Genomic DNA, 25,788 nt, shown 5'->3' with positions numbered 1-25,788 from the left:
TTGGGACGAGATGGATCGACGTCTACGCCGTCTTCCTCATCCGCCAGATAACGTCCTTGACCTTGCAGAGAGAATCTGGCGTGACATCCCACAAGCCTTCCTTGCACGTTTGATAGGCTCTATGCGTCGTCGATGCACTGCTGTTCTCAATGCCGATGGTGGACATACCCGTTATTGAGCTTGTGACATGGTCGTTTGACCCCCTGTCCCGCTTGTGGCCTCGTGACATCATTGTGATTGACTTTTCAATTGAAATTCTCCCGACTTGTTATGGTCTCATGATCCCTCCATTAAAGTTTATGTGTACCTTTGACATTGTTATCGTACTTATCAACTGGGATAATATTTTGACAATGCAGTTTCTTTATGTGGCTAGTATATTTGGACTCAGAAAATGGATTGAATGTGTCCTGTAGTATACAATTGTATAGTGAACACACCGCTGTCGAAATATGGTTGTTGTATAATATGGGAAAGATTGCATTGATTGATTGAAATATAATGATAATGCGAACCAGTTCGAAACCATCAGTGAATGATTTTATATCAAAATGCAAATTTATCTGTAGTTTATACACTGAATTTATTGAAACTGCCTTAGGCCTTGTCAATGGATGCAACGATCTAGAACAAACATAGTATCTTAAGCACTTCCAACTCCGTCATGCTTGTGGCTTTGACTCAGAGGTTCATCCACACAAGGGCCTTGAGTTGATGATGAGCCTACCATCCCTGACCCCTCTGTGCGGCATTGACTATAGAGTAATACTAATTTAGTATATATTGCGTCTGATAACATAAACCAAATGAATCTTCGTGTATCTCCATTATTCTGACCCATATTTTTACATCAATGTGTGGTCAAACTGTATTTACAGCCTCCTGAGACGTATCTAACGTTATCTACGTAACACAGGAACAATATCAGAGTGTCTATTTAAGATATGATAAACACCCACGTGTCTACTTAACATACGAGGAACACCCTCGTGTCTACTTAACATACGAGGAAAACCCACGTGTCTACTTAACATACGAGGAACATCCACGTGTCTACTTAACATACGAGGAACACCCACGTGTCTACTTAACATACGAGGAACATCCAAGTGTCTACTTAACATACGAGGAACATCCAAGTGTCTACTTAACATACGAGGAACATCCAAGTGTCTACTTAACAAACGAGGAACACCCAAGTGTAGGATAGGGACACCCGTGTGTCTACTAAACATGGTAGGGACACCCGTGTGTCAGCTTAACATGGTAGGGACACCCGTGTGTCTGCTTAACATGGTAGGGACACCCGTGTGTCTACTAAACATGGGAGGGACACCCGTGTGTCTGCTTAACATGGTAGGGACACCCGTGTGTCTGCTTAACATGGTAGGGACACCCGTGTGTCTGCTTAACATGGTAGGGACACCCGTGTGTCTGCTAAACATGGTAGGGACACCCGTGTGTCTGCTTAACATGGTAGGGACACCCGTGTGTCTACTAAACATGGTAGGGACACCCGTGTGTCTGCTTAACATGGTAGGGACACCCGTGTGTCTGCTTAACATGGTAGGGACACCCTGTGTGTCTGCTTAACATGGTAGGGACACCCATGTGTCTGTTAAACATAAAGGGAACAAACGAGTGTCTTCTTGACATGGCAGGAACACCCAGGTGTCTACTTAACATGGTAGGGACACCCGAGTGTCTACTTAACATGGTAGGGACACCCGAGTGTCTACTAAATATTGCAGGGACACCAGGTGTTTACTTAACATGGAGGGATACCCACGTGTTTACTTAAAATGGAAGGGACACCCGTGTGTCTGCTTAACATGGTAGGAACATCCGTGTGTCTTCTTAACATGTAAGGAAAACCCGTGTGCCTATTAAACATGGAAAGACCACCAGGTGTTTACTTATCATGGTAGGAACACCCAAGTGTCTACTAAACGTGGGAAGAACACTAGGTGTTTACTTAACATGGGAGGGACACTCAAGCGTCTACTTCACATGGTAGGAACACCCATGTGTTGACTAAGCATGGGAAGAACACCCGAGTGTCTACTTAACATGGAAGAAACACGGAGGTGTTTACTTAACATGGGGGAGGGACACCCGAGTAAAAGAGAGAAATATTTTACTCGTATACTTTTCATGAATATATCCTGTAACCAATACAAAATATGTGATTTCGGGCGAATACTTCTAAATGGGTTTTTCCTTGTATGATTTGGTGATAAAAAGTGCAGAATAAGCCCATTCTGTAAATTCCTCAAAACGTGTACTTTCTGGTCTGTTTTTGACTTTTTGACACCTTTTGCAAAAAAACGTTTTTGTATTTTGGGTTTATAGAAATTGTTGGTTTTGGTAACAGGTATAGAAATTAGTCAGATATGTCTTTCTTTCTTCGGAAAACTACGTCTACTTAACGTGGAGGAATTACCCAAATGTTATCGTAATTTGTGAGGATCGTCAAATGTCTATTTTACATGTGTGGAATACCAGAGAGTCGACATAACATGGGAGGAAACCCAGACACTGCTTAACATAAGAGGAACACCCAACGATGGGGCGAAATCTATATCATTGCATCCCGAAGAAATAACAACATAAAAATGTCAACATTTCAAATAGTTTTTAATTAAAAAATAAGTTTAACAGTGTTCTATTTTGTACAATAATCTCTTGACATGGAACATAAATTGTCAAACAGGACTGTACATATACATACTTACTTATCTATATTGTTGACACACTTCTACTGTACATACTTAAACATCACTTCTACATTGGTATCAACACAACCTGTACACAAACAAACTAAAGGGTAGATAGGTGAAACATCCGACTGACTTCTACTTCAACACAAGACCTGCTCAAACACAAGCTAAGAATCGTCAGTTCTATCATTTTACTGTAGTTGATCACAACTTGATTAACTAAAGTAATACGAAAAATACAATAAGCCTTGGCTGTCTTTGAGTGGCAAATACCTTCAAAAGTCTCAATTGTCAAGTGTTCAAGTCGTCAATGTGGTGAACTATTATATTTTGGTCAGGTGGATTAATACACGTAATGTCCAACATCTCACGAGCCACGGATGGCGGTATCAGGTGATTGAGGGTCAGCATACCTTGCCCATGTGGTGGGAGGGGGTGGGGCACTATTACGTCAGCTACAGTCGATTCAGCCACCAAGGTCATGTATACTGACTGGAGACATATTGTGTGAAACGGACACACAGCGTCAGATGTTTAACTGTGTGCACACTCGCGCGTAAACTGTAATGGACAAAACACTGTTCGCTAAAATCACACTTTGTATTTTGACAAGAAAGGAAATCTTGCAACAACTAAACTAAGTTTCTATAACCGGTTAAGGTGAAACCTAGACAAGAATTACAACCTTTAATTGCACTAACCCTCTGAGGCATACCTACTCTTATTTCAAGATTTGACGTTCAGGATGGTTATGTTCTTCAGTATAACCCGGTTTAACGTACGGAATCGACTGTTCATTGATGCTTATTCTTCCACGAAAAACTAGCAAATTGTAAATTAGATTAAATCATAATATGCCAACGATGCGATAGTGTCAGGGATGGCTGGTATTGATGAAACACTCACATCCGAAAGTAGTTGATTGAGTTTTAAAAGAAATATGATGACGTTTCATGACAATTCCAATTTGAAGTCTATCTGTTGTTTATATCCCACACATAGCACCTATCGTGATCTGCTAGATGTATTATATGTTATATTCTACAGTTACACAACTACTAGCAAAAGCTCAGGTGATACAAACAAAAGCTATATCCAAGTTATAAGTGTTAAAGGTCAAATCAGCATTAAAGGTTGTTTCGTTGTTATTACAAAAACGTTTTTCTAATGAATAATCTCATTAGATGCATAATAAATGACTGATAACATTTTATTAATGGGTACTAAATATATTTTGTCGCATATACATGCGGAAAACACAAGAAACTAAAGCACATATTCACATGACGAGGAACACTACTGGTCGCCTGACGAGGAAAACATGGGAGACGGTTGGGTATAGTGTTATTCCCACGGGCAAGCTTTTGCTTTACATTACACAACACTCTAGTATATAACGATTGAAACACAATCAGTAGTCGTTTGCGGATTATGCATGTATGAAAGACATGGGCGTATGTTGAGCTGATGATCAACGGATATGATGGCGAAATGCCGGTAGCAAGTAACAGTGTCCTGGCATGTGTCTGGCGAGGTTAGGTCAGCGATCTTGGTTCTGGGGGATGCCTGCTCTTACCGCTTCTGTAGCAGGTACCAGCAGTAATACAGGGGCTGGCATGAAGGATTGAAGCCCCGTTTTGTTATTGTGAGTAGGAAGAGGGGAATACGTGCGGTAGACAAGCGGAGACCTTGACCTTGACCTCGACCTGGACGTAGAGTGGATATTAGTGGGCAGATTTGCAAAACCATAGTTTCTGTACTTGTCTCCAAGCGTGTACTCAATGATCCGAAAATGCATGTTACGTCTTTTGTGAATCTCGTAAGAGTAATATTCACTGACAGGATTGTCCCAGAAGTAACACGTTCCTGAAATATGTACTCGTATGAGTTAATTAATGGGTCTAGAGTTGAGGCAGCTGGAGCCATAGCAAGAAGGAAGACAACGGTTTGCAATCCGAAAGTTCGCCGATATTCAGCTTGTGTTGACGTATAGCGACTGTGTGCATTCAGCTCCAACATCACTGTCAGTGTCACGTGTCTGAATACAGGCGCTTTCATTACCTGAGTCATGCGACAACTGGCGGCTCAACCGCCCAATGTCTACTGTCACACTAGACGAAGCCTGCTTCTCATTTAAGTCATTATCTCTGTCCTCCTTAGCAGACGAACATGTAGACTTCCTGTCTTCACCGGAAATGATATTACCCTGTTCATCTTCAATGTTTATCTGGACGTCTGTTTGGGGCGTGTCAGGTCTGGATACGTCTTCCTCCGTAATGCTATGTCCTGAGAAAAGGGGATTAATCTTCATCTTTTCATCACCTGAACTGAAACCCTTGTTGGAATACCAGGACGTGCCATAAGAGCTGCCTCTTCTCTGCTGATCCCCAAACACGCTGGTTCTCCTGTCTCCCCCGGGGTACAAATTACCGCGTCTGTCTCGACCTGGGAATAGGCCTCCCCTCCTCTCTTCTGTGAAGAAGATGCTTTCCTTTCGATCCTGTAACGATGACCGACACATCAGATAGACATGTGGCACTCAATGTACTACAGTCAAGCCTGCTGAAGGACCAAAATAATACTACCTCTCTCGTAAAACACGTTCCAAAACGTCTTACCAGGAGACATGCAAAACATAATTTAACTCAACAGTTAATAGTTGTTTAAGACGTGTACTGTTTCAGACTTTTTAAATATATCCTTGCATAAGGTCCATAAATCGTGGATGTTATTATGTATATTTTTTCTGAGAGTTGTCATTTTAGGAGTCATTTTTGTAGATTGATGCAAGTACGTCAGCTCACCTTGACAGACACAAAGGCTCCAAACTCTCCCCTGTCGTCCTCTATACCAGCATCGACGCCCATTACCTCGGCCATCTTCTTTGGGAAGACGTGGTCCAAGAACACAATCAGGAGACCAATGACGAAAGTCGAAACTCCTTAAACAGAGGACATGGTGTTTTGAAAGATCAGATGTGGAAGGTGAATACCCATGACCAATTGCTACCTTGACTTAGTATCCCCGTCACAATCCCTGACATCGGGTGCATTTCGGAATATATTACCAGAATGTGGTGTATACAATTCAAAAGAAATTATAGATCGCCTTTCACAACATCATCCAATGAATAACCTTGCCTATTTCACCATCAATAACTGGCTTCATTACCCAAGCAAAAAAAAGATTGTGCTCACCACTACAGACATAAAATGTTTCTTATGTTAACTCACGGGCGAAATGATATTTTTATCTTTTATCGTACACTAAGTGATTATTCATATCTGTAGTTCACACTTTCATCATTCATGAAAATGTTGTAAATCCATTAACTTTCCACATATGATTGTTAAATTTCGAAAATCTGAGATTGTTGTTTTGTGGCATGTTAAAAAAGCGAGGTGACGTTTCTTTCGCCCGTGAGTTTACATATTCTTCAGGAAGCACAAGGGCAATCTACATCATTCATGTTCTCACCTGTAACAAGGATGAGCCAGAACGACCACCCATAGTGTGTTCTGAGGATATGCTCGCCATACGATATCATCAGAGGGTTGCGGGGCTGGCAGACATGGTACACCACACAGGTCAAGGACAACGTGAACCCCGTTAGGGTGAACGTGTAGCCCCGTAGCAGATGACACTGAACAACAGTGTATTGGTCACGATCCAGAATGCAAAAGCTGTCCTGTTAAGATAAAGAAGAAAACATCGATAAAACAAGTGTGGAAGGCGCGTTGTCTGAGGATGTTAGACGGCTGACTTTGGGTTCTGGCGATTATAGTCGGTTTGCAGTGAAAACGTACCGATGAATTTCACTTTAAACAAAAAAGTAAATCAAATAAAGTGAAATTAAGACTGCGAATCCTCATAAATTTGCCTTGCCAACTGAACATTTAAATCTCAGAATTTTATTCATTGTAGGACAAAAGGTGTTTAACAAACGACCATACATACAAATCGCTATTATTGGTTTGTATTACAAGGGGGTGAGCGCAGCAGATGGAACAGTGAAACAAATGCACGTGCTGTTCGTGATGAGCGTTAACTTAGACCAACTCAACTAGTTCTCGGTGTTTCATTTAATGTGCATACACCCTTGTAATACAAACCAATAATAGCGATTTGAAACTATGATCGTTTGTTAAACAACTTTTATCCTAAGTTGAATAAAATTCTGAGATATAAATGGTCAGTTGGCAAGGTAAAATTATGAGGATTCGCAATCTTAATTTCATCTTATTCGATTTACGTTTTTGTTTAAATTGACATTCATCGGTACGTTTTCAATGCAAACATACTATAGATGCCTGACTCTGACGGTGTGGGTTCGAATGCCGGATGGGACGCAACACAAAAAGACTACAGGAATCTGTACTTTACTGTGACAGGGTAATCCCAAATATAACATGTGTTACATTGGACCACTTTCTAACTGGCATAGGGTATTCAACACACCATGTCCTCACTGGTTTTCAGTGATCTATTCATGTACTTTTCTGGAGTAACAATGCCAACATTGCTTTAATTTAATTTTATATTGTATTACCTATTCTTTAAATAGTATAGTATTTCTAATTTGACAGATGTGCTCTCGTTAAATACATGTATATTATACTGCATGCATGAGTAATTGCAATCGAATAACACAGAAATATTCAAATCAAGGAAAACAGAAAATGAAAACAAATAAAATGAGGCTTAAGCAAAAATGAAAACATATTTTGGAAACACATTATACTAAGTTCTTATAATGTTCAGCTTAGAATGACATGATATGACACTTGAAGAAATATCAACGTGAGGTCACTGTCCACGTGAAGGTCACGTGACCTAGTGACAAGCCTCTCAGTAGTGAAAGACACTACCTATGATCGTTCACCTGTTCAAGCGAGAAACATAAACCCTTGTGAAAGTTATTTTCACCTAACTGCCAATGGCTATATAAAGCGGTACCCCGACACGGCATTATCTTAAATTGTCGACAGCCTGCCCGAGGATAGCACATTTGATGACACGGTCTCATTAACTGTAAGGCGATAGTCATTAAGACCGCTGCTGATAAGCAGACTGTCACAAATATAACAAAGGCGTACTGGTGCAACCTCTTAGAAGTTAAACTTAGCTAGGTCAGTAGGCGACTATACGAAGTACGGTACCAGAAAATGGCACTTGAAAACGTATGATTCATCTCCAAAACCCCATCTCATAACATTGTATATGCACACATACTGACATATGTGTTATCGGTTGTTAACTATGTGTACGTCATTTTGTATATCTTCCTCTTTGATATTCACTAAATCACTTTCTGTCATGTCTTGATAACTTACCAGAGCAGGGCGCATGCGAATTCCCCGGATGTATGAAACGTCTTCCCCCACCGCAGCCCCCCAGCGTCAGCACAGAGGTGTTCTACCACCCTCAAGATAGGGTCAGGGAGACCACGCCCTATGAAGTCATGGAAGGCGTCGGATTCATGGCCATCTAAAACAAGGAACATCCCAACATTACGCAGAGCTAACACCATTACATATAGCTAGCAAGGGAACATTCCAATATGACCTACAGCTGGCAAGGGAACATTCCAATATGACCTACAGCTGGCAAGGAACATTCCAATATGACCTACAGCTAGCAAGGGGACATTCCAATATGACCTACAGCTAGCAAGGGGACATTCCAATATGACCTACAGCTAGCAAGGGGACATTCCAATATGACCTACAGCTAGCAAGGGAACATTCCAATATGACCTACAGCTAGCAAGGGGACATTCCAATATGACCTACAGCTAGCAAGGAGACATTCCAATATGACCTACAGCTAGCAAGGGGACATTCCAATATGTCCTACAGCTGGCAAGGGGACATTCCAATATGATCAACAGCTAGCAAGGGGACATTCCAATATGATCAACAGCTAGCAAGGTACTACTCTCTACCAGAGATGTCTTTTCCCATTATTCATGACTGAACTGTTAATATTTTCATTACAGTCATATATATTTCCTTCACAAAGGTAACATTCTTAAAATTACCAAGTTACACTTGCATTACACCATATTCCAACGGAGCCCAACAACAAATAGTCACACATTAATGTCTCCATTAGCAGAAAAACATAGCATTGATATTACGTACTTAATGGAATTTATCGTATTGCGAAAAGAGATCCAGTATGAATTGTTATGTATCTTTCACAACAGAAAACAACCTGCTCGTAACGGGTGGCTATGGAATGCACACTTGACTGAAGGAGTAACGAACCCTGCTGTCCTAACTAGTGAAGTATTTAATGACGTCTGGGGTCCCAGTAAGCCACCCCGATATGTTTGTGATGATACATATGTACTTATAATAGTCAGGGGCGGTTAACCTTGACCATGGAGTACATTAAAGCTCTCTGTGAGTTACTGACTGGTTGTACCTACTGACACGGTAATACGGGAACACGAGTAGTCCAGTGACCCACTGTATCGACGTGTGCAGTGACCTTAATGTCTGGTGTGTGAAACCATAGTATATGCGTTTAGGTGACGTAGATTTGTTACTGTTACTGTCAGACATAATCTCCTTCATAGTTCTATGTGCTTATCGAACTGTTGAGACTCCCCACATGCAACATTCTTACTGTAATTAGGTGTTTAGCATTTTCTTACTCGTTTTAAATGGTCCCTACTTACTAAGAATTATAGTAATTATGGAGAATGTATGTTATTTATATGAATGCATTCTGTACACTGCAGGAACTTGTCAGTGGTCATGTGGTTTCATCTCTGTCGGTCAGGGGCCGTGATCACGTGACAGACAACAGTACAGTACACATTTGAAACCACTACCGTGTTGTCTAAGGTAGTAGGTATATTCTGAACAGGAAACGTATACGGGAAAACTGAATGAAAATAGTTATACTACAATAAGAACCGAAGCAGATTTGTATTTGTTATTTTAGACTATTATTTGACAGGTTAGCAAGGGTAGGTACTTACAGTCGCTCCACGGGAGGGCCTCTGAGTAAGCCACGTGACCACTATGGGGGGAATCTCCGAATTTACCTGGAAACAACATAAAGACACTGAAGTCAACTAAGCTCGGGCAGTAGAAGGATAGCTACTTTATACAATCATTAATTAAAAATTGTAAAATCTGTATTCAGATTCAGATAAGGACATTTGGTTACAGAGATAATATCATATACAGTATCGAGGACATGTCTCAGAAATACAACCACATACACAGTAGTGCAGAAACACCATCAAAGAAACGCCATCACAATAAATATAACATGAAATCGCTATCGGATAGACAAAGTCAAAGAAGAAACGATACTATCATAACGTGTCTTGACGTCTTACCGATAAGGGTCACATTGGCCCCGTGGAGAGCCACGTGGACACCCACCACCCCTCGGAAATGCTGGGGGGACCGGTATACGTAGGGCGTGGTCACCTCCACCGTCCCTGTCTGCCAGCTGTGACTGTAGGCGCCCACTAGAGAGAACAACCGCAACTTATACATACTCATGGGTATATCACAGGAATATTTCAACTAATATCTTATATTCCTTGACAAAAGGAACAATTTTGTATGCGATAGGTTACGCAAGGACAGAGACACGTGTATACGATAATGATTATCTAAACACAGCATGCCAATGTTTTAAACAACTGATCAGAGTTTCCAGATAATCGATCAATTTCGTAATTCTGAAGGCAAACACACATTATTGTATGCCAGCAAAGGCTCACTGCCGTGATATTGCTGGAATATTGCTAAAAGCTGAACCCACTCACTCACTAAACCATCAAGAAGGGCAGAAAAGTTTTGTTAAAAACAAGATATTCACTTTTATTTTAAAAATGTTTGTTTATTAGTCTAATTTTTCGGCTCTTGTATTTTTTCGATTGTGTCAAGGTTTTTCTGAAATATATTTCATATCACCAGAGGGTCAATGGCTTCTGAAATGCTTACTGTCAAGGAATGCTGATGTTTATCTCGGCTTCTCTAGGTTAGCCTTTGCAACAAGTCTTTTATCTTTACATGCATTGTGACTTTCAAAGCACATAAAAAAGCTAACACCCCATAAAACTATTTCTCGAGCAAGAAAAGCATTACTGTCCTAATTCGTTCTGCCGCAGGCTGCACGTACAATAAACCCAGAGGATTATGAACAAAAACAGCAGCCATGTCAGCACGATGCAGTAATCCCGACTTAAAACATTGTCTCTTTGACAGAATATTTTAAGTGACATAAGAGCTACCTGTTTTAGTTGGTTATATATAACATTTCATCCCATCGTTATTTGATAAGAAACCAATAATTATACACAGCCTAAAAATAACGTACACACTGGGGAAGTTGACCCCGAAATTACAATTCAAATACATTGCACTCGGATAACCATTAGTTGTTTGTGTCACCAGTAAACAAGAATGTCTACGAATGTCTAAGAATGTTATTTTGCCCGGTAGTTATGAATGTGTAATTGTTTGCTGTGGTATCATTAAGGTATCATTATTTATGGCATGTCACAGTGTTTCTGCGGGAATAATTAGAGAGAATATCAGTAATTGGTACTTTTGCCACAATAAAGCAATTACTCTGAATAAGCATAACTGAAGGGTAATGACATGCCAGGTAATGTCGAGAGGTACAACCACCCCATCCCCCCACACACACACACCCTCCAACCCTCTTGACAGGCATGATGGAGAGTGATGACACGATGTGATCACACAACTATTTCCACTACTATGAACACATAAAATACTGTCTGTGAAGTTAAGGACCTTTGTAAAACAAATGATTGCGTCAAACCCATCCATCATTGTCGTAAACCTAGACATTTATGATATTCCAATATTCAAATTAAAACACAGTTATCATGAAATGATAAAAGTAATTTTTTAACTAATTGATATTTTTGGAATGTGTTTAAACGATTGGCATTTTAAAACACGTGATTATATTTCAGTTATGAAAGTCTTTGCCTGCAACTATGTCTACACTCCTTACATACATGTATATATAAACCCATCTTGAGCAAGCGGGAAGCAAAAATTCTAACATTAAACAAAAACAAAATAAGGGGCTTACATTCAAACGACATATCAGTTTTTTAGATATTTACGGACACATTTGCAGATGTTCCCCTAACAAAGTAATTGATGAGCAATATTTTCCAAGGACCGTGTCAATTGTTTCGAAATAAAAGGAACCATTGTCTGCGAAAACGTGATTCAAATCACGCACAACTTCCTACAGCTGTCATTCAAGATGGCCGAACAACACCGTGGCAGACGACATCACTTCTGCACATGGAGGTCAAATGTCACGCGTGACGAAGACAGCTTGACGGATTTATGTGTAGAAATCACATTGTGGCGTTATGTCGTTAGGTACCAGAGGCCGAACACGAAATGGGTCGTTATTAACTGTCATCTTTAAATACTGATATTCCTTAGGGTATTGTAATATAATCATCATTTAAAAAACTCCAATGGTAGTTTCATTATTGTAATTTCTACTCGATATAGAAATTAGAAATAGAATAGAACCCATAATGTCTTTTACAAACGTGTGTGCAACTAAGCGAGATAACTCCAACTGTAGGCCCAATTTTGCTTTTGTAGCATCAGAATCGTTTTCGTCAGATACGTGTAATAGCATGTGAACATTCAGAGTTTGTGTTCCAGTGCATTCTTATCTTAGTTTAATATAACTATAACACTGCATGTATTTCGGCATGAATTACATTGGCCTGAATTCATTGACCAGTATATTTCCCAACATGTTGTTACCATGGAGGATGCTTCTATACAGCATCAGACTCTCCATCTACATAATTCTTCTTTGTATCTTGGCGGAGTGGTGATGCCCACAAAATCTTTGAGGTAAAGCATTGATTTGTTGCAAATGATTATCTACATAAAACGGACAATAAAATACCCATTTATTCGTGCCATAAATCCCCCCGTCAAACGAAAGTAAACCCATGAGTAACTGTCGGCTCAATATTTAGGTGCAGCGTCAGTTCTCATAATAAAACCGTTAAACCTCACCACATAGCATTTAACCTCTAGTAGGATTACTGTTCTAATCTCGTATTTGGTAGCTTTTCTTAGAGTGATCTTCTGACAGTCTTAGATTGAGCAATTCATCAAGCAGAAGCAGTCTTATGAAAGCAGACATAGATGATGTATTTCCACAATTGATCATTTCATGAAATGAGATGATTCTAATAATACCAAGTTGACATGTTTCGATAAGTTGCCTTATTTCGACATTCTGTTTTACTATCTAATATCAAATAAATGTGCTGCTTACCCAGTATGATTGAACCAACAGCAAGTCCGTAAATTGCTCGCAATGCTGTCATCCATCTCTGCAAGAAAATGTTGTATATCACACCACTGAAGATCAAACCGCTTCACAACCACACCAAGAACAGCAGTTGGTCTACACAACATCAGTGCAAAGGTAGTTTAACTGTTTTACAGTGGATGAATAACGTTACAACCATATATAAAGTTTACTCACATCTTTGCCTCTGATTCCAAGAGATGCAATCAGTGTTGCCACGGAAACCAGAACACAGAAGTACGTGACAGCTGCCAGGGGGACGTCCACGGACGCTGCGGTGGGGTTGTCAGCGTACCACGAGAAGCCATGCCTGTTTCTAAACGCGCCAAACCAGGCCATCCTGAAACAAAGAGTCATTGGATTAACACCACTGAAGGTATGTGACCTACCTATAACCACGATTGCGTCACCTCTGTCCACCGGTCAGGCATGGTTGCACAGATGGTCATGCAAGGCAACATTGAAGTGACTTGTGTGGTACAAGAACACTCTTGTACGTAGTGTCAGACAAGGCTAGTTGTACACAGTGGTCAGACAAGAAATGTTATGGATTTACAAGACAGTCAAGATCATCATGGAGTCTTCTGTATACAAGACTCAGATAGGGTAACCATGAAGACATCCTGTACACAAAACAGACATATTAATCATGGCGTCACCTGTAATGAAAAGCAAGACTCATGAACCTTTGTTTCATTCCCGAATACAACAATCAGACATGGTAACCCTGCATAAACATGGAACTTTGAAGACATTCGTGAGCCCAGAGTTACAGTAGGCTTATTTCTATACAAGTCGACTGAGGCTCACCTTGGCGTGGAGTTGTAGAACTGTCGTGTATCTCTAGATATACCCCGAAATCAGTTTTGTGATGTACGTGTGAGAACGCAATGAAATCCGTGAACATTTCATCTCAGTATTATCATTGAACGCATCAGTTGACTCATTGAAACGAGTTGGGAACAGCCCTGGTAGTGAGACACGTCACATGTTCACCACGTGCAAGGTATGACCCATTAACTTAGACCCAGTTCGGATGGCTGAGCGTCATTACGGGTGGCTATTCGAACAGGTTTCCCTCTATGATATTGCAATCTTAGTTAAAACGCATCATAATGATAGGCTTAAGGCGGGGAAACTACAAACCTACAAATCGCTCAATTCAACGTTATGCGACACGTGTCACCTTCACGTTAAATATTTCCGACAATTCAATACTATTTGGCAACACGATATATCTTTGACACTCTAGTTCAACCTAGAATGTAACAACCGACTCGCTCCGACTGTCCAACATATAATACCATATGCATATCGACAATGAACTATGTGTTGGGAAGTATAGATACACCAGATAAAGGACTTGAGTGTAGAGTAGCAATAGGTATATTCACCAAAACCATGATTGACGTCAATGTACAATGTACCTCTTGTATACAACCCTAGCAGGAGATAAGACGTCAACAGACTGTACAGCAAGCGTGCACTTGCAAGTGTAGCAACAGAATGGATTGCGGCATGAGCTGCACAGCCTGAATAAGAAGGAAATGTCACAATGTTAACACAAGTTACCTGCGCTTTCCCCTCGCCCTGGCCAGCGAATCCAGAAGCTGCTAAACCTACGACTTTTCTGGTGTGGAAAATCCCCAATCAGATCAACTCAGTTTTCACCCATGAAGTAAGTTTGCGTCAAAATGCTTCGTTTGTAAGCCCATAGCCCTATGATTAAGCAAACGCAGGTTGTAAAGAAGGTAATGAATGTGGTCGAGGTTTGCCCAGCGATTACCGTATTTACTGACGTTTATTTAACAGGTGGGATTGGGGCACATGTTTACCAATTTCCAGCACGTTTGTATCAGCTCAGTCGTGGCTTTCTCCAGAAGGCCCAAGTGATTATAATGTGACGTGCCCCGCCTGTCTGAGAGTTCGTTCAGACAAACAGGGAGCCAACCTCTAAATAATGTGACGTTATTGATGCCACTGACATCCACGCAGCGTTACCTGTACTGGCGACGGTGGACGTCAATCAAAACTTTCACGGTCATTTGAGGTCATGATCACTAAGGAAACAGACACTGACATATCACACGCCAGACAACCGAATCCAAGTAGTGGAAAATTGGGACACCAGAATTGTCATGTCTGATGTTCACACTGTCTCCAGTACTGTAGCTAAGAGTTCGTAAGTTGTATTTTACCGAAAAAGACAGCATAAGTGACTAATGGCGATGCGGGTCAGGTACGTCACACTGTTTTGTTTCCAGTAAGGGCTCATGCTTGGCTATTCAAGTCAGTTGACGTTTTCTTGCTGATTAGAAGTCAGAAGTACTTTAATCAATATTTTTACTAAAGCAAATTATAAACGGATCACCGTATTTCAAAGAGTCTGTTTTATATAATCCCCACTGTCCCAGTATCTCACCGACGTTTCGAAAACTCAATGTGCGTGTATTCACGTAAAATGTATCTGATGTTTCTAATCTAAACAGTAAACAACGTGGGGTAACCGTGCTTCCATGCCTGCGATGCTATTTTGTAATGAACCATGTGATACGTGATGCTGGAGCCAGGGAGTCGTGAGACAATGTTGACAAGTGTTAGACTTGTAGCACTGTAGGCCAGCCTGTGTTTGTTGTTGATCAGTAAAAACAATGTCTGACATTGAACTTGGATGTGTGACAGCCCCTAACTAGTCCGAACCAGGTGGCCGACAAGCCCTCCCTTGCCTTTGGTCAGCTACACATCACTATGGCTGCCTCGAGAACGGGCTTCAACATATACCTATTCTTGGCTTGTCAACATATATGATTTTTAACCAGATAAATACAACATATGTGTTTGTCGGATACACATTAAATAGCTATATCAGTTATCCACATCCAGCTAATTTAAGGCTTTTGTGTGCTGTGCTACTTCAGTGCTGAAATAGCTGAATGGCACCCTATGGCTAATAATATTCAATGTGCACTAGTCATCATTCACGATTTTTTCCCAACTGAAAACACTGCTTAAGCATTAAGATCATTCAATATAATTTTCTATTTTAACATATGAATGATTTAGCTGAAGTAAAAATTGACCATATTGCCCAGCTGAAAATATGTGCTGACGGGTCACAGTAGTACGGACTTGTGGACCCATCTGGACAGACCTCCGTTAAGCAAGCAATGCCCTACCAGTCAGCATTTTAAAGACGTGAAATAACTCTCAGTGCAAAGGTATTATGCTAAATTCAGATTTGTAAACTTCGTCATGGGATGCCTTTAACTGTGTCCATAAAACTCAACGAATTGAAAATGTTAACTCCTAATATCTCGGGATGCAAACATATTTATGGGCATGCATTTTTCAGTGTTCAGTTAAACTGCGCTATGCGCGCCGATAAATCATGTTGTAAACACATAGGTATCCATGCTATGTAATATAACATGACAATAACCTTCATCTGGGTTTTCGAATCGTTGGACTGTGGTTGGTCTAGCCTACTTTCTCCCGCTTGTATAGGTTTGCCTTACACAAGCTCTAGTGTAGTTGGACTTGACATTGGCTGGAAATACCTGTGCAATCTGGCTTAGAGAATGTCGGGCGTATGAACCACACCATAATGTACGTTAGTGCTGACTCCGTATACCCTCGGCGCCTCCATGGGCAGGTTGAAAGAGATACATTGACGAGGGATAGACAGGAATGTGTCCTGGATGAACACAGAGGATGAACATATAGGACGATCAGGTGAACGTAAAGGGACATAAATCAATACAGAGGAGAAACACAAAAGAGGAACATGATGAACACAGAGGAACACTGGGTAATGGAGGAACACTGGGTAATGGAGGAACACTGGGTAATGGAACACTGGGTAATGGAGGAACGCGGAAGAACACAAACAGGAACAAACAGGAACCCAGGGGGACATGAAGAACTCAAAGGAGGAACACGAAGGGAACTGGGCAACACCAAGGAGGAACAAAGGGGAACATAATGGAAGAACACAAGCAGGAACATAAAGGGGACATGAAGAACTCAAATGAGGAACATATATAAAACATATAAGAACATATTATAACATGGAGGATCATATATGGACATATTATAACATAGAGGATCATATATGGACATATAGAGGAACATATGAGAAACCAGTTCCATGGGAACGAAGATAGACAAATATACAATGACAGGGGAACATAAGAACATGCCAATAACAAAACTAACAGTATAGTGTAGATACACAGAGGAACAGACAGCTGCAATGACGCACATGGACAACACAGAACAAACATTCATGAATCATACTTAATTTGATGAAACAAAATAGGTTCTAAATGTACGCATTCACATAATTGACAGCCTAATTTGAACACCTGCCTGGGGTTATGAACCTTTTCGCACAATGTGCTATGGGCAAGCTAACACTGCCCAAGATGAATCTTAAATCACCACTCCTTTCTAATCCCTGCGAGAATCCTTACATCGGTCAAGACATACTTATAGGCGGTCACTTCAATACATTTAACAAGATGTTTGTCATTTTCGTGTAAGTGTTGATTTTGGAGCATTTTCCCTTATTAACCAACATGGCAAATCATCGGAAAACATCTAAACCAATAACACACTGTTAAAGTAACATAAAGGAAGAGAAAGCCTTCTCATTGTTATTTAAGAACAAGGAAGCACTACCCGTATCTAAACAACATCAATAAACAATAACAGAGACACTGTCCTAATTAACAAACACAACTTGTTTCAGCGACACAGTACACAAACACAACAAAATCAACAGATAGTGGAGTTTCTTGCGCAAGAACGCAGTTCGATTTTTCTCGTTCGCCAGCCTGGTTCCTACCTGCCCATTGTACACGGTAAGGGGGGTGACGTCCGCTGTTCTACCTTGCCACGCCCTTAAGTCCTGTCACTGTACAGCGACACTGACGTTACGCGGCTCCTCCTGCCACCAGGGTCGGGCACTGACTGGTCGGGCACTAACATACTGGCCGAACTCACTGTCATTACACACCTATCCATATTAATACGTTTTCTTGTCATAAAACGTATTGAAATGAACTGTAAGACGTCCCATGAATCACGAGGAGACGAGCCTATAAATAAAGGCCTCCAGCCTGGTTCATTAATATCAAGAACCCTTTGTCAATCACAGACACCTGGTTTTGACACGTGCGTTATATCTGATGATACGTGTAAATCCTGTCAATCAAAAATATATTTTACAATATTGTAAGATAATCCATTCAGGTTAATCAAATACTTAAACAACTTTTGCACAGTGAAACTCCGAAAGCTCAGACACCCTGTTTTGCGAATATTCCCTATGTGTATAGAATATACCACGACGTTACAACGATTCGTAACTGATTATTTATGCCTTATCATACCACTTCAAACGACATTCCGCGTTCGGATGAACGGAGTTTTGTTGTACAGAATATCATACATAAAGAAAGAAAACCCTCACCTGCTCTAAGTGTCTGTGTTTTAAAACCCTGGGACCGATACGAATGAATTATATGCATACTTTCAGTTTGTTATATTTCCAAGTGTTTATATATTCCTTATTAGTACGATAAGCGATTTTGTTGTTATAGAGTGGGTTCGGGCGTCATAGGAAATGCATGAATAATAAAACCACTCCCCCAGCAGGGCGTTTATCAGGGCCGTTATGAAATAAGACCCTTTTAGGGATCGGTGAACGTAGACGCAGGGGTCACGGGATCGGGGGTAATCCTTATTTAACATATGGACATACAGCCTTAATCTTTCAGTCACTAAAACAGGATATAGCTAATAAAACGTTGGCAATCATTGGGGTGACATTTGACCTTTGTATTGACCATCTCACACCGGTCCTGTGCTATCAAGAATCCACATAGTCGCCTCACTATGCGACGTAGGAAGTGTACCCGCGATAACAAATAGTTCTAAACCTTACACATTCCCCATTATTTTGTTACTATTTAGTTTATGTGTGTTTGCTCGAGTTGTCGAGCAGAGGGGGAACTAGCCTGAACGATGGACGCCCATGTGATGTTGTTTGACCTTGGCAAACTAACGTCATGACCTTGACGACAAATACTGACGTGACACTAAGCAGATCTTTAAATTGATTTAAAACAAGAGGAAACAATGAGCTGACGAACACCTCCAAAATAATCATGACGTCCACGCCTTCAGAAATATACCATGTTTTGGTTCCGAGTCAGGACTCTGGGACCGCGTTATGGTGATTTCCATACACTGAACTGAAAGGGGGGAAATCACTGGGTATGAACCTATCCTGTTTGCGACTGGGCGAATGATTGAAAAACATTCTAACATTCTACAGCACTACCAGTATCATTTGTAAGAGTGAGTGAGTGAATTTAGTTTTGCGTCGCTTTTAGAATATTCCATCAATATCACGGCGGGGTACTCCAGAAATGGCCTTCACACATTGCACCCGTGTGGGGAATCGAACCCGGGTCTTGGGCGTGACTAGCGAACGCTTTAACCACTAACGTGCTCTACCGCCCTACTTGTAAGAGTGAGTAAGTTAGGTTTAACACCTATTTGAACAGTGATCCAGGTACGTAGTTAGGTTTAACACCTATTTGAACAGTGTATCAGGTACGTAGTTAGGTTTAACACCTATTTGAACAGTGTTCCAGGTACGTAGTGAGGTTTAACACCTATTTGAACAGTGTTCCAGGTACGTCACGGTGTGTCTGTCTGTGATGGCTTTTACCGCTCAAGTGAAACCACGAGCAATAGTATGGTGTTGCCAAAATAATCATCATAATTAGCCCTCACCCTTTCTATTTGTTTCTCGCGTCTCTTGGGAAAGCAACTCTGGACAGCGAATTGCCCCGCTTTAAACGACTAGTCCTCCGACCAATAAGACAACTGGTACTCAAATACATGTCATCAGGCTGAGTTCCTAATTCTTTTATGTCTATCGCATTTCTCATCGCACGATTGACCCTATTTAAGTGGAAACCAAATAATGTGATCATGACCTTCAACCATTTCGACCTAGAAAATTACAAATAAGCTCTTAATGTTAATAGTAATTCTCGTGTGTAGTCAGCCATAGAAAATACAGAAACATTATTGTTCATTTATTACTTTGGTCTGTTTGAGAAATTTATGTTATAGGGTGAATGACCTCACCATTGGTAGATGTGACTCACCATCTTGACATCACTAATACATCCTACATAGATGGTTATCAAGATCACACCCAAATCAGGACAAGTTACATGGGATGTACAGACCTGTCACAAAACTGATAATACCCTTTTATAATCGTGAAGATTTTTATCCAAGAGATATATATTATGCAAAACAAAAAAAGTCTTTACAATTTATCAAAATTAAATATAAGTTACATTTATGTCAAAAACTTTTAAAAATTCAGTGGACTATTCTATATTAGCTCATAATAAATCAGATCTGCGATGCATTTTCCTATTTGTATTTGTACCATATGTTTTTTGTCCAGGGAAACAATTGGACACGGGTGCCAGCGGTGGGACAGGATACGCTTACCTTTCCACAAGTACCTGGTATCATCAACACCTAGCAATGACATATTGGACCGTACAGTGAACCTTTAGTAAATATTTTCTACAGTTATGGAAAAGGAATGTTTCGTTTTTATTTACATATTGAGCATACTTCTTGTCATTGATTGCTAGTAGGACTAGATTGCTAAAGGTGGTCGTTAGCAAAATCTCAACGTGAGGAAGGATTCCTGCTTCCTGGGTCCAGTTTAAGCAGCTACAACGTTACAAACATGCGTCTCACCACGTACCGCTAAACTGCATTGTAATGTAGTTTATATATTTCTGGGCCAGGGTGGTGTTGCGAGTCGGTATAGCACTTGGTGACATACATATAAGAATTTGATTTGGGAGTTTCAACCGAGCTATAAGCTATCTTAAAATGTTTCTACAGTGCATGGTGGTTTAGGCAGCTTTTCAAAGCAAATAATTCAAATTTAGTTTCTGTTTAACTGTCTGAACTTACCGCTCCAACCCGTCGGCCATGCTGTGCGCGCACACGTCATTTCACGTGCACTATGTCAAAACATAGTCCCGATATCCGTCCACAGTATCGTTACTGAAGGAACAGTATTCTCCAGGTGAACAGTGTCACGTTGAGCTCCTGAAGCAGGTGTCTAACGAACGGCCAGCATACTCCTCGGACAGAGGAAACAACTAACTTCTCACAAGCTCAGGCTATCTAAACCTCCCTTTCGTTTGCTCAAGGGATCCCTCAAACGTTCGCTGCTTAGTCAGCAAACAGAAAGGTGCACAAAACGACCCATGATTGATTTGAAACCGTTTGAATCTCGTAAACAGCGCTGTCCATTCATTCTCCGCGAAACGGGAAAACAGATCAAAAATTGTTGACGTTGCGAGAAGTTGACAGCGTTACAATGAAGGTAAGTAACGGTAGCTTCGGTTTCCTTATGTCGGTGAAGCGAGCGAGCGTCTGCAATGTTGACATTCCTGCCCCCCGAGTGCGACCCAGGACGACATGCTGCTTCGATCGACCGCTGTCTTACAAGTAGGGTCGAGGCATGTGGAGGGATGGTGGAAAATATCCCACATTACATCCCACAATGACTGTAATCCCTTAGTCGTCACAACGTCAGTCTTGTCAACGTCATTGCTCTATCATAATCTCCGCCATAACACTGGAGAAGTGTTGTTGTAGATCTTTATGTTTATTGATAATGCACGGACGCTTGGCCAGGAATCCAGGTCTGCTGCAGTCTGACATGTCTTCCTCTACAACGGAAGTCTTCCTCTTGAGGGGAATCTCTTCACTTATTGCTTCGAGCACAGACACAGACTGTATAGGTTGTATAAACCGTCATATTACTAACGTTATACCTGTTGCAGCCTCTACAGAAGTCGGGGTTGTATAAACCATCATAATTCATAACTATAACATATGTACCTGTCGCAGCCTGTACAGACACCAGGGATGTATAAAACGTCATAATGATAACATATGTACCTGTTGCAGCCTCTACAGACACCAGGGGTGTATAAACCGTCATAAGTATAGCATATATATCCGTAGCTGTCGTTCAGACTAGGGAGTTGTAAACACCGTCACCTTAATACCGTATGTACATGTAGCTGTCTTCAAGATCCCTAGGTTGTATAAACCGTTACGTTAATGGCCTTTCTACCTGTAGCTGTCTACACATGGAACAACGACTATAGATACGAGTCATAATCAATTATGTATGTGAAATAACCGCATCTTCTAGCAACATACACATGTATCGATTTAGTAAGTATTCGCCAACCCGCTGAGATGCTGCTCATGGTAACTGTGTTTGTGAATTAGAAATGAATGGATTTTTAACACAAGGGTAGACAATTATAAACAAAACTAAAATAGAAATTCTTGTATAACTGTAATTGATAGAACTTTAAATAAAATATCAATCAATTTCTGTTATGGCCAGGACCACTGACGCATAAGTCACTGGTGTATATGCTACTGGAGAATTCGAGGGTCTGCTTAGCTGCTGGTCCATGGCCCGTGACCAGTACAAATTGGAATGTGTCGGTTACTCATATATTCAAACATACATAAAACCAGCAACTGGCTTGTGAGGAGAGTTTTCCCCAGCCATGGTCTCTAATTGCATGTGGATTTGGGATTTTTTTATTTTTCCCCTTTGTAAGTTGCTTTTAAAACATGTAAAGTGTTGAGTCGCACCCGGTAGTATATTGTATATATCAGGATGTAAGTGTATAGGAATGTGACGATGCTACACTGATGCTGCACCGCATTCCACTGCAAAAAGTATCATTAGAGAAGGCTGTGTCAATAAAGGAATACTGTCGGTGGACGTACAGAAATTGATCTGACATACACCTCGTGTGAAAACGTGTGAATGTTTTGAAGAATGCACACCAGACAGTAATGGACACGTTAACTTAAGGATGTCTATATTGTTAGAAGGAATTGTAACTCACTAAACTAGCCCAATACTGTTGACGTGGTGTTGTTAAGTATTACGAGTACCGCTATTCTAATGGTATTTTTTTCAGCTATAAAAGTGTCACTATCACAGTGGCTTAATAACAGTGTTGTTACCTATTGCAAGTATCACTTATGTAATGATTCAAAGTAACACTATTGCAGTAACAAGTGCCATTGTTAACCATTGCAAGTGTCACTTCTTCAGTGACGTCATACTTGTTCACTATTCAAAGTAACACTATTGCAGTAACAAGTGCCATTGTTAACCATTGCAAGTGTCACTTCTTCAGTGACGTCATACTTGTTCACTATTCAAAGTAACACTATTGCAGTAACAAGTGCCATTGTTAACCATTGCAAGTGTCACTTCTTCAGTGACGTCATACTTGTTCACTATTCAAAGTAACACTATTGCAGTAACAAGTGCCATTGTTAACCATTGCAAGTGTCACTTCTTCAGTGACGTCATACTTGTTCACTATTCAAAGTAACACTATTGCAGTAAGAAGGGTCATTTTTAACTATTGCAAGTGTCACTTCTTCAGTGACGTCATACTTGTTCACTATTCAAAGTAACACTATTGCAGTAAGAAGGGTCATTTTTAACTATTGCAAGTGTCACTTCTTCAGTGACGTCATACTTGTTCACTATTCAAAGTAACACTATTGCAGTAAGAAGGGTCATTTTTAACTATTGCAAGTGTCACTTCTTCAGTGACGTCATACTTGTTCACTATTCAAAGTAACACTATTGCAGTAACAAGTGCCATTGTTAACCATTGCAAGTGTCACTTCTTCAGTGACGTCATACTTGTTCACTATTCAAAGTAACACTATTGCAGTAAGAAGGGTTGTTAACCATTGCAAGTGTCACTTCTTCAGTGACGTCATACTTGTTCACTATTCAAAGTAACACTATTGCAGTAACAAGTGTCATTGTTAACTATTGCAAGTGTCACTTCTTCAGTGACGTCATACTTGTTCACTATTCAAAGTAACACTATTGCAGTAAGAAGGGTCATTTTTAACTATTGCAAGTGTCACTTCTTCAGTGACGTCATACTTGTTCACTATTCAAAGTAACACTATTGCAGTAAGAAGGGTCATTTTTAACTATTGCAAGTGTCACTTCTTCAGTGACGTCATACTTGTTCACTATTCAAAGTAACACTATTGCAGTAAGAAGGGTCATTTTTAACTATTGCAAGTGTCACTTCTTCAGTGACGTCATACTTGTTCACTATTCAAAGTAACACTATTGCAGTAAGAAGGGTCATTTTTAACGATTGCAAGTATCGCTATTGTAGTGACGTCATAATTATTGACTATTCAAAGTTCCGCTATTCCGCTATTGCAGTAACAGTGTTTGTTCGTGCTACTCAGTGGAATAATTAAGTGTCGTCAACTGTTGCAATATTTGTTCAATATGCCCCCATCTGTGACCCCTATATACATTAGAAGTTATGTTTCTCCCGGCACACTAACTCTGCCCCCGTAATTGCTGCCACCCTCATACAAGTGTCGCCTACGCAACCCCAAGTCAAGCTGATCACACTACAGTGCAAATGTCTATGTCATGTGCAGGAAATCCGATGAAGGTCATCACTGCACGTGGTATTTGGTCTTAGACTGATGAACAGTCAAACCTGACGTAAATGCAGCATTGCAAATGACAAGGGTTTAGAGTTTATTTGTTGAGGATTCCTTCGTAGAAGAAGCTCACATTATGAATCTGGAACCACCAATCGTGGCATGCAAGTTCAAGTCAAACCATGAGTACACGGACAACCGTTCCGTGTGAAGGAGAAGACCAACCGGCCACACCATATGTCCCAGGCCTAAGCTGTCGTTTACTACAACCTGAACGGCCACGGTCATGTAGAAACACCTCATAGTGAAAACACAACAGAATTAGCTTTCTTACGATAATTCACGTAGAGATCTTTACGGTAATGTTGCAAATACTTTACCTCAGGTAATAGAAAGTATAGTATATTTGACAAACAAACATTGTCTTTATGTCAACAGCAGTTGGTCAGTGTTATCAGTGACAAGAAAAATATTAATCCAGATTTGTACTTCAGCGATGGCTATCTTGCCTGGACATAGGTGAAATATGGAATAGGAGTGAGTGAGTGAGTGATTTTAGTTTTACGCCGCACTCAGCAATATTCCAGCTATATTGCGGCGGTCTGTAAATAATCGAGTCTGGACCAGACAATCCAGTGATCAACAGCATGAGCATCGATCTGCGCAATTGGGAACCGATGACATGCGTCAACCAAGTCAGCGAGCCTGACCATCTGATCCCGTTAGTCGCCTCTTACGACGAGCATGGGTTACTGAAGATCAATATTCAAACCCGGATCTTCACGGGTTATGGAATAGGAGAGTAACTAACCCCTAGTACTGTACACAGTGTAGAGTATTGGTCTAGAAACTCCATGCATTGTGGACATACATTTCCACCTGTGGACCTAAGGCGTCCTATTTCTTGGCTATCGTTTTATGTTAATGAAAAACATATGTTAATGTCTGAAATAAAGTCACTTATCTCTGTATTTACAAGGGAATCAGCCTTAAGTCCCACCATGCAAACTAAGCTATTCCTCCTACTCTAGACAACCATAACACAGGTACGTTCTTCATCCCTGCTTAATGTCAAAGGTCGAGATTGTGACAAAACGTGTCACCTCAT

At 40.6% G+C, this 25,788-nt stretch overlaps 1 protein-coding gene across 1 annotated transcript; it reads right to left on the bottom strand.

Annotated features, from left to right (window-relative positions):
* Window positions 1-2,620: 2,620 nt before the first annotated feature.
* On the bottom strand, window positions 2,621-17,954 carry LOC124278630 (dual oxidase maturation factor 1-like). The gene is given in 10 exon segments (XM_046714398.1): window positions 2,621-5,220; window positions 5,525-5,661; window positions 6,198-6,344; window positions 6,347-6,408; window positions 8,054-8,207; window positions 9,712-9,777; window positions 10,078-10,212; window positions 13,050-13,107; window positions 13,263-13,425; window positions 17,932-17,954. Coding segments are annotated over 10 exon segments (1,458 nt in total). The 5' UTR covers window positions 17,940-17,954; the 3' UTR covers window positions 2,621-4,692.
* Window positions 17,955-25,788: the final 7,834 nt, after the last annotated feature.

This window comes from Haliotis rubra, unplaced genomic scaffold (genome assembly GCF_003918875.1).
Source record: "Haliotis rubra isolate DU_JTF1 unplaced genomic scaffold, ASM391887v1 Scf24, whole genome shotgun sequence".
Taxonomy (NCBI): Eukaryota; Metazoa; Mollusca; class Gastropoda; order Lepetellida; family Haliotidae; genus Haliotis; species Haliotis rubra.
The sequence above is the reverse complement of the archived record's forward strand: the minus strand, read 5'-3'. Positions and strand labels throughout refer to the sequence as shown.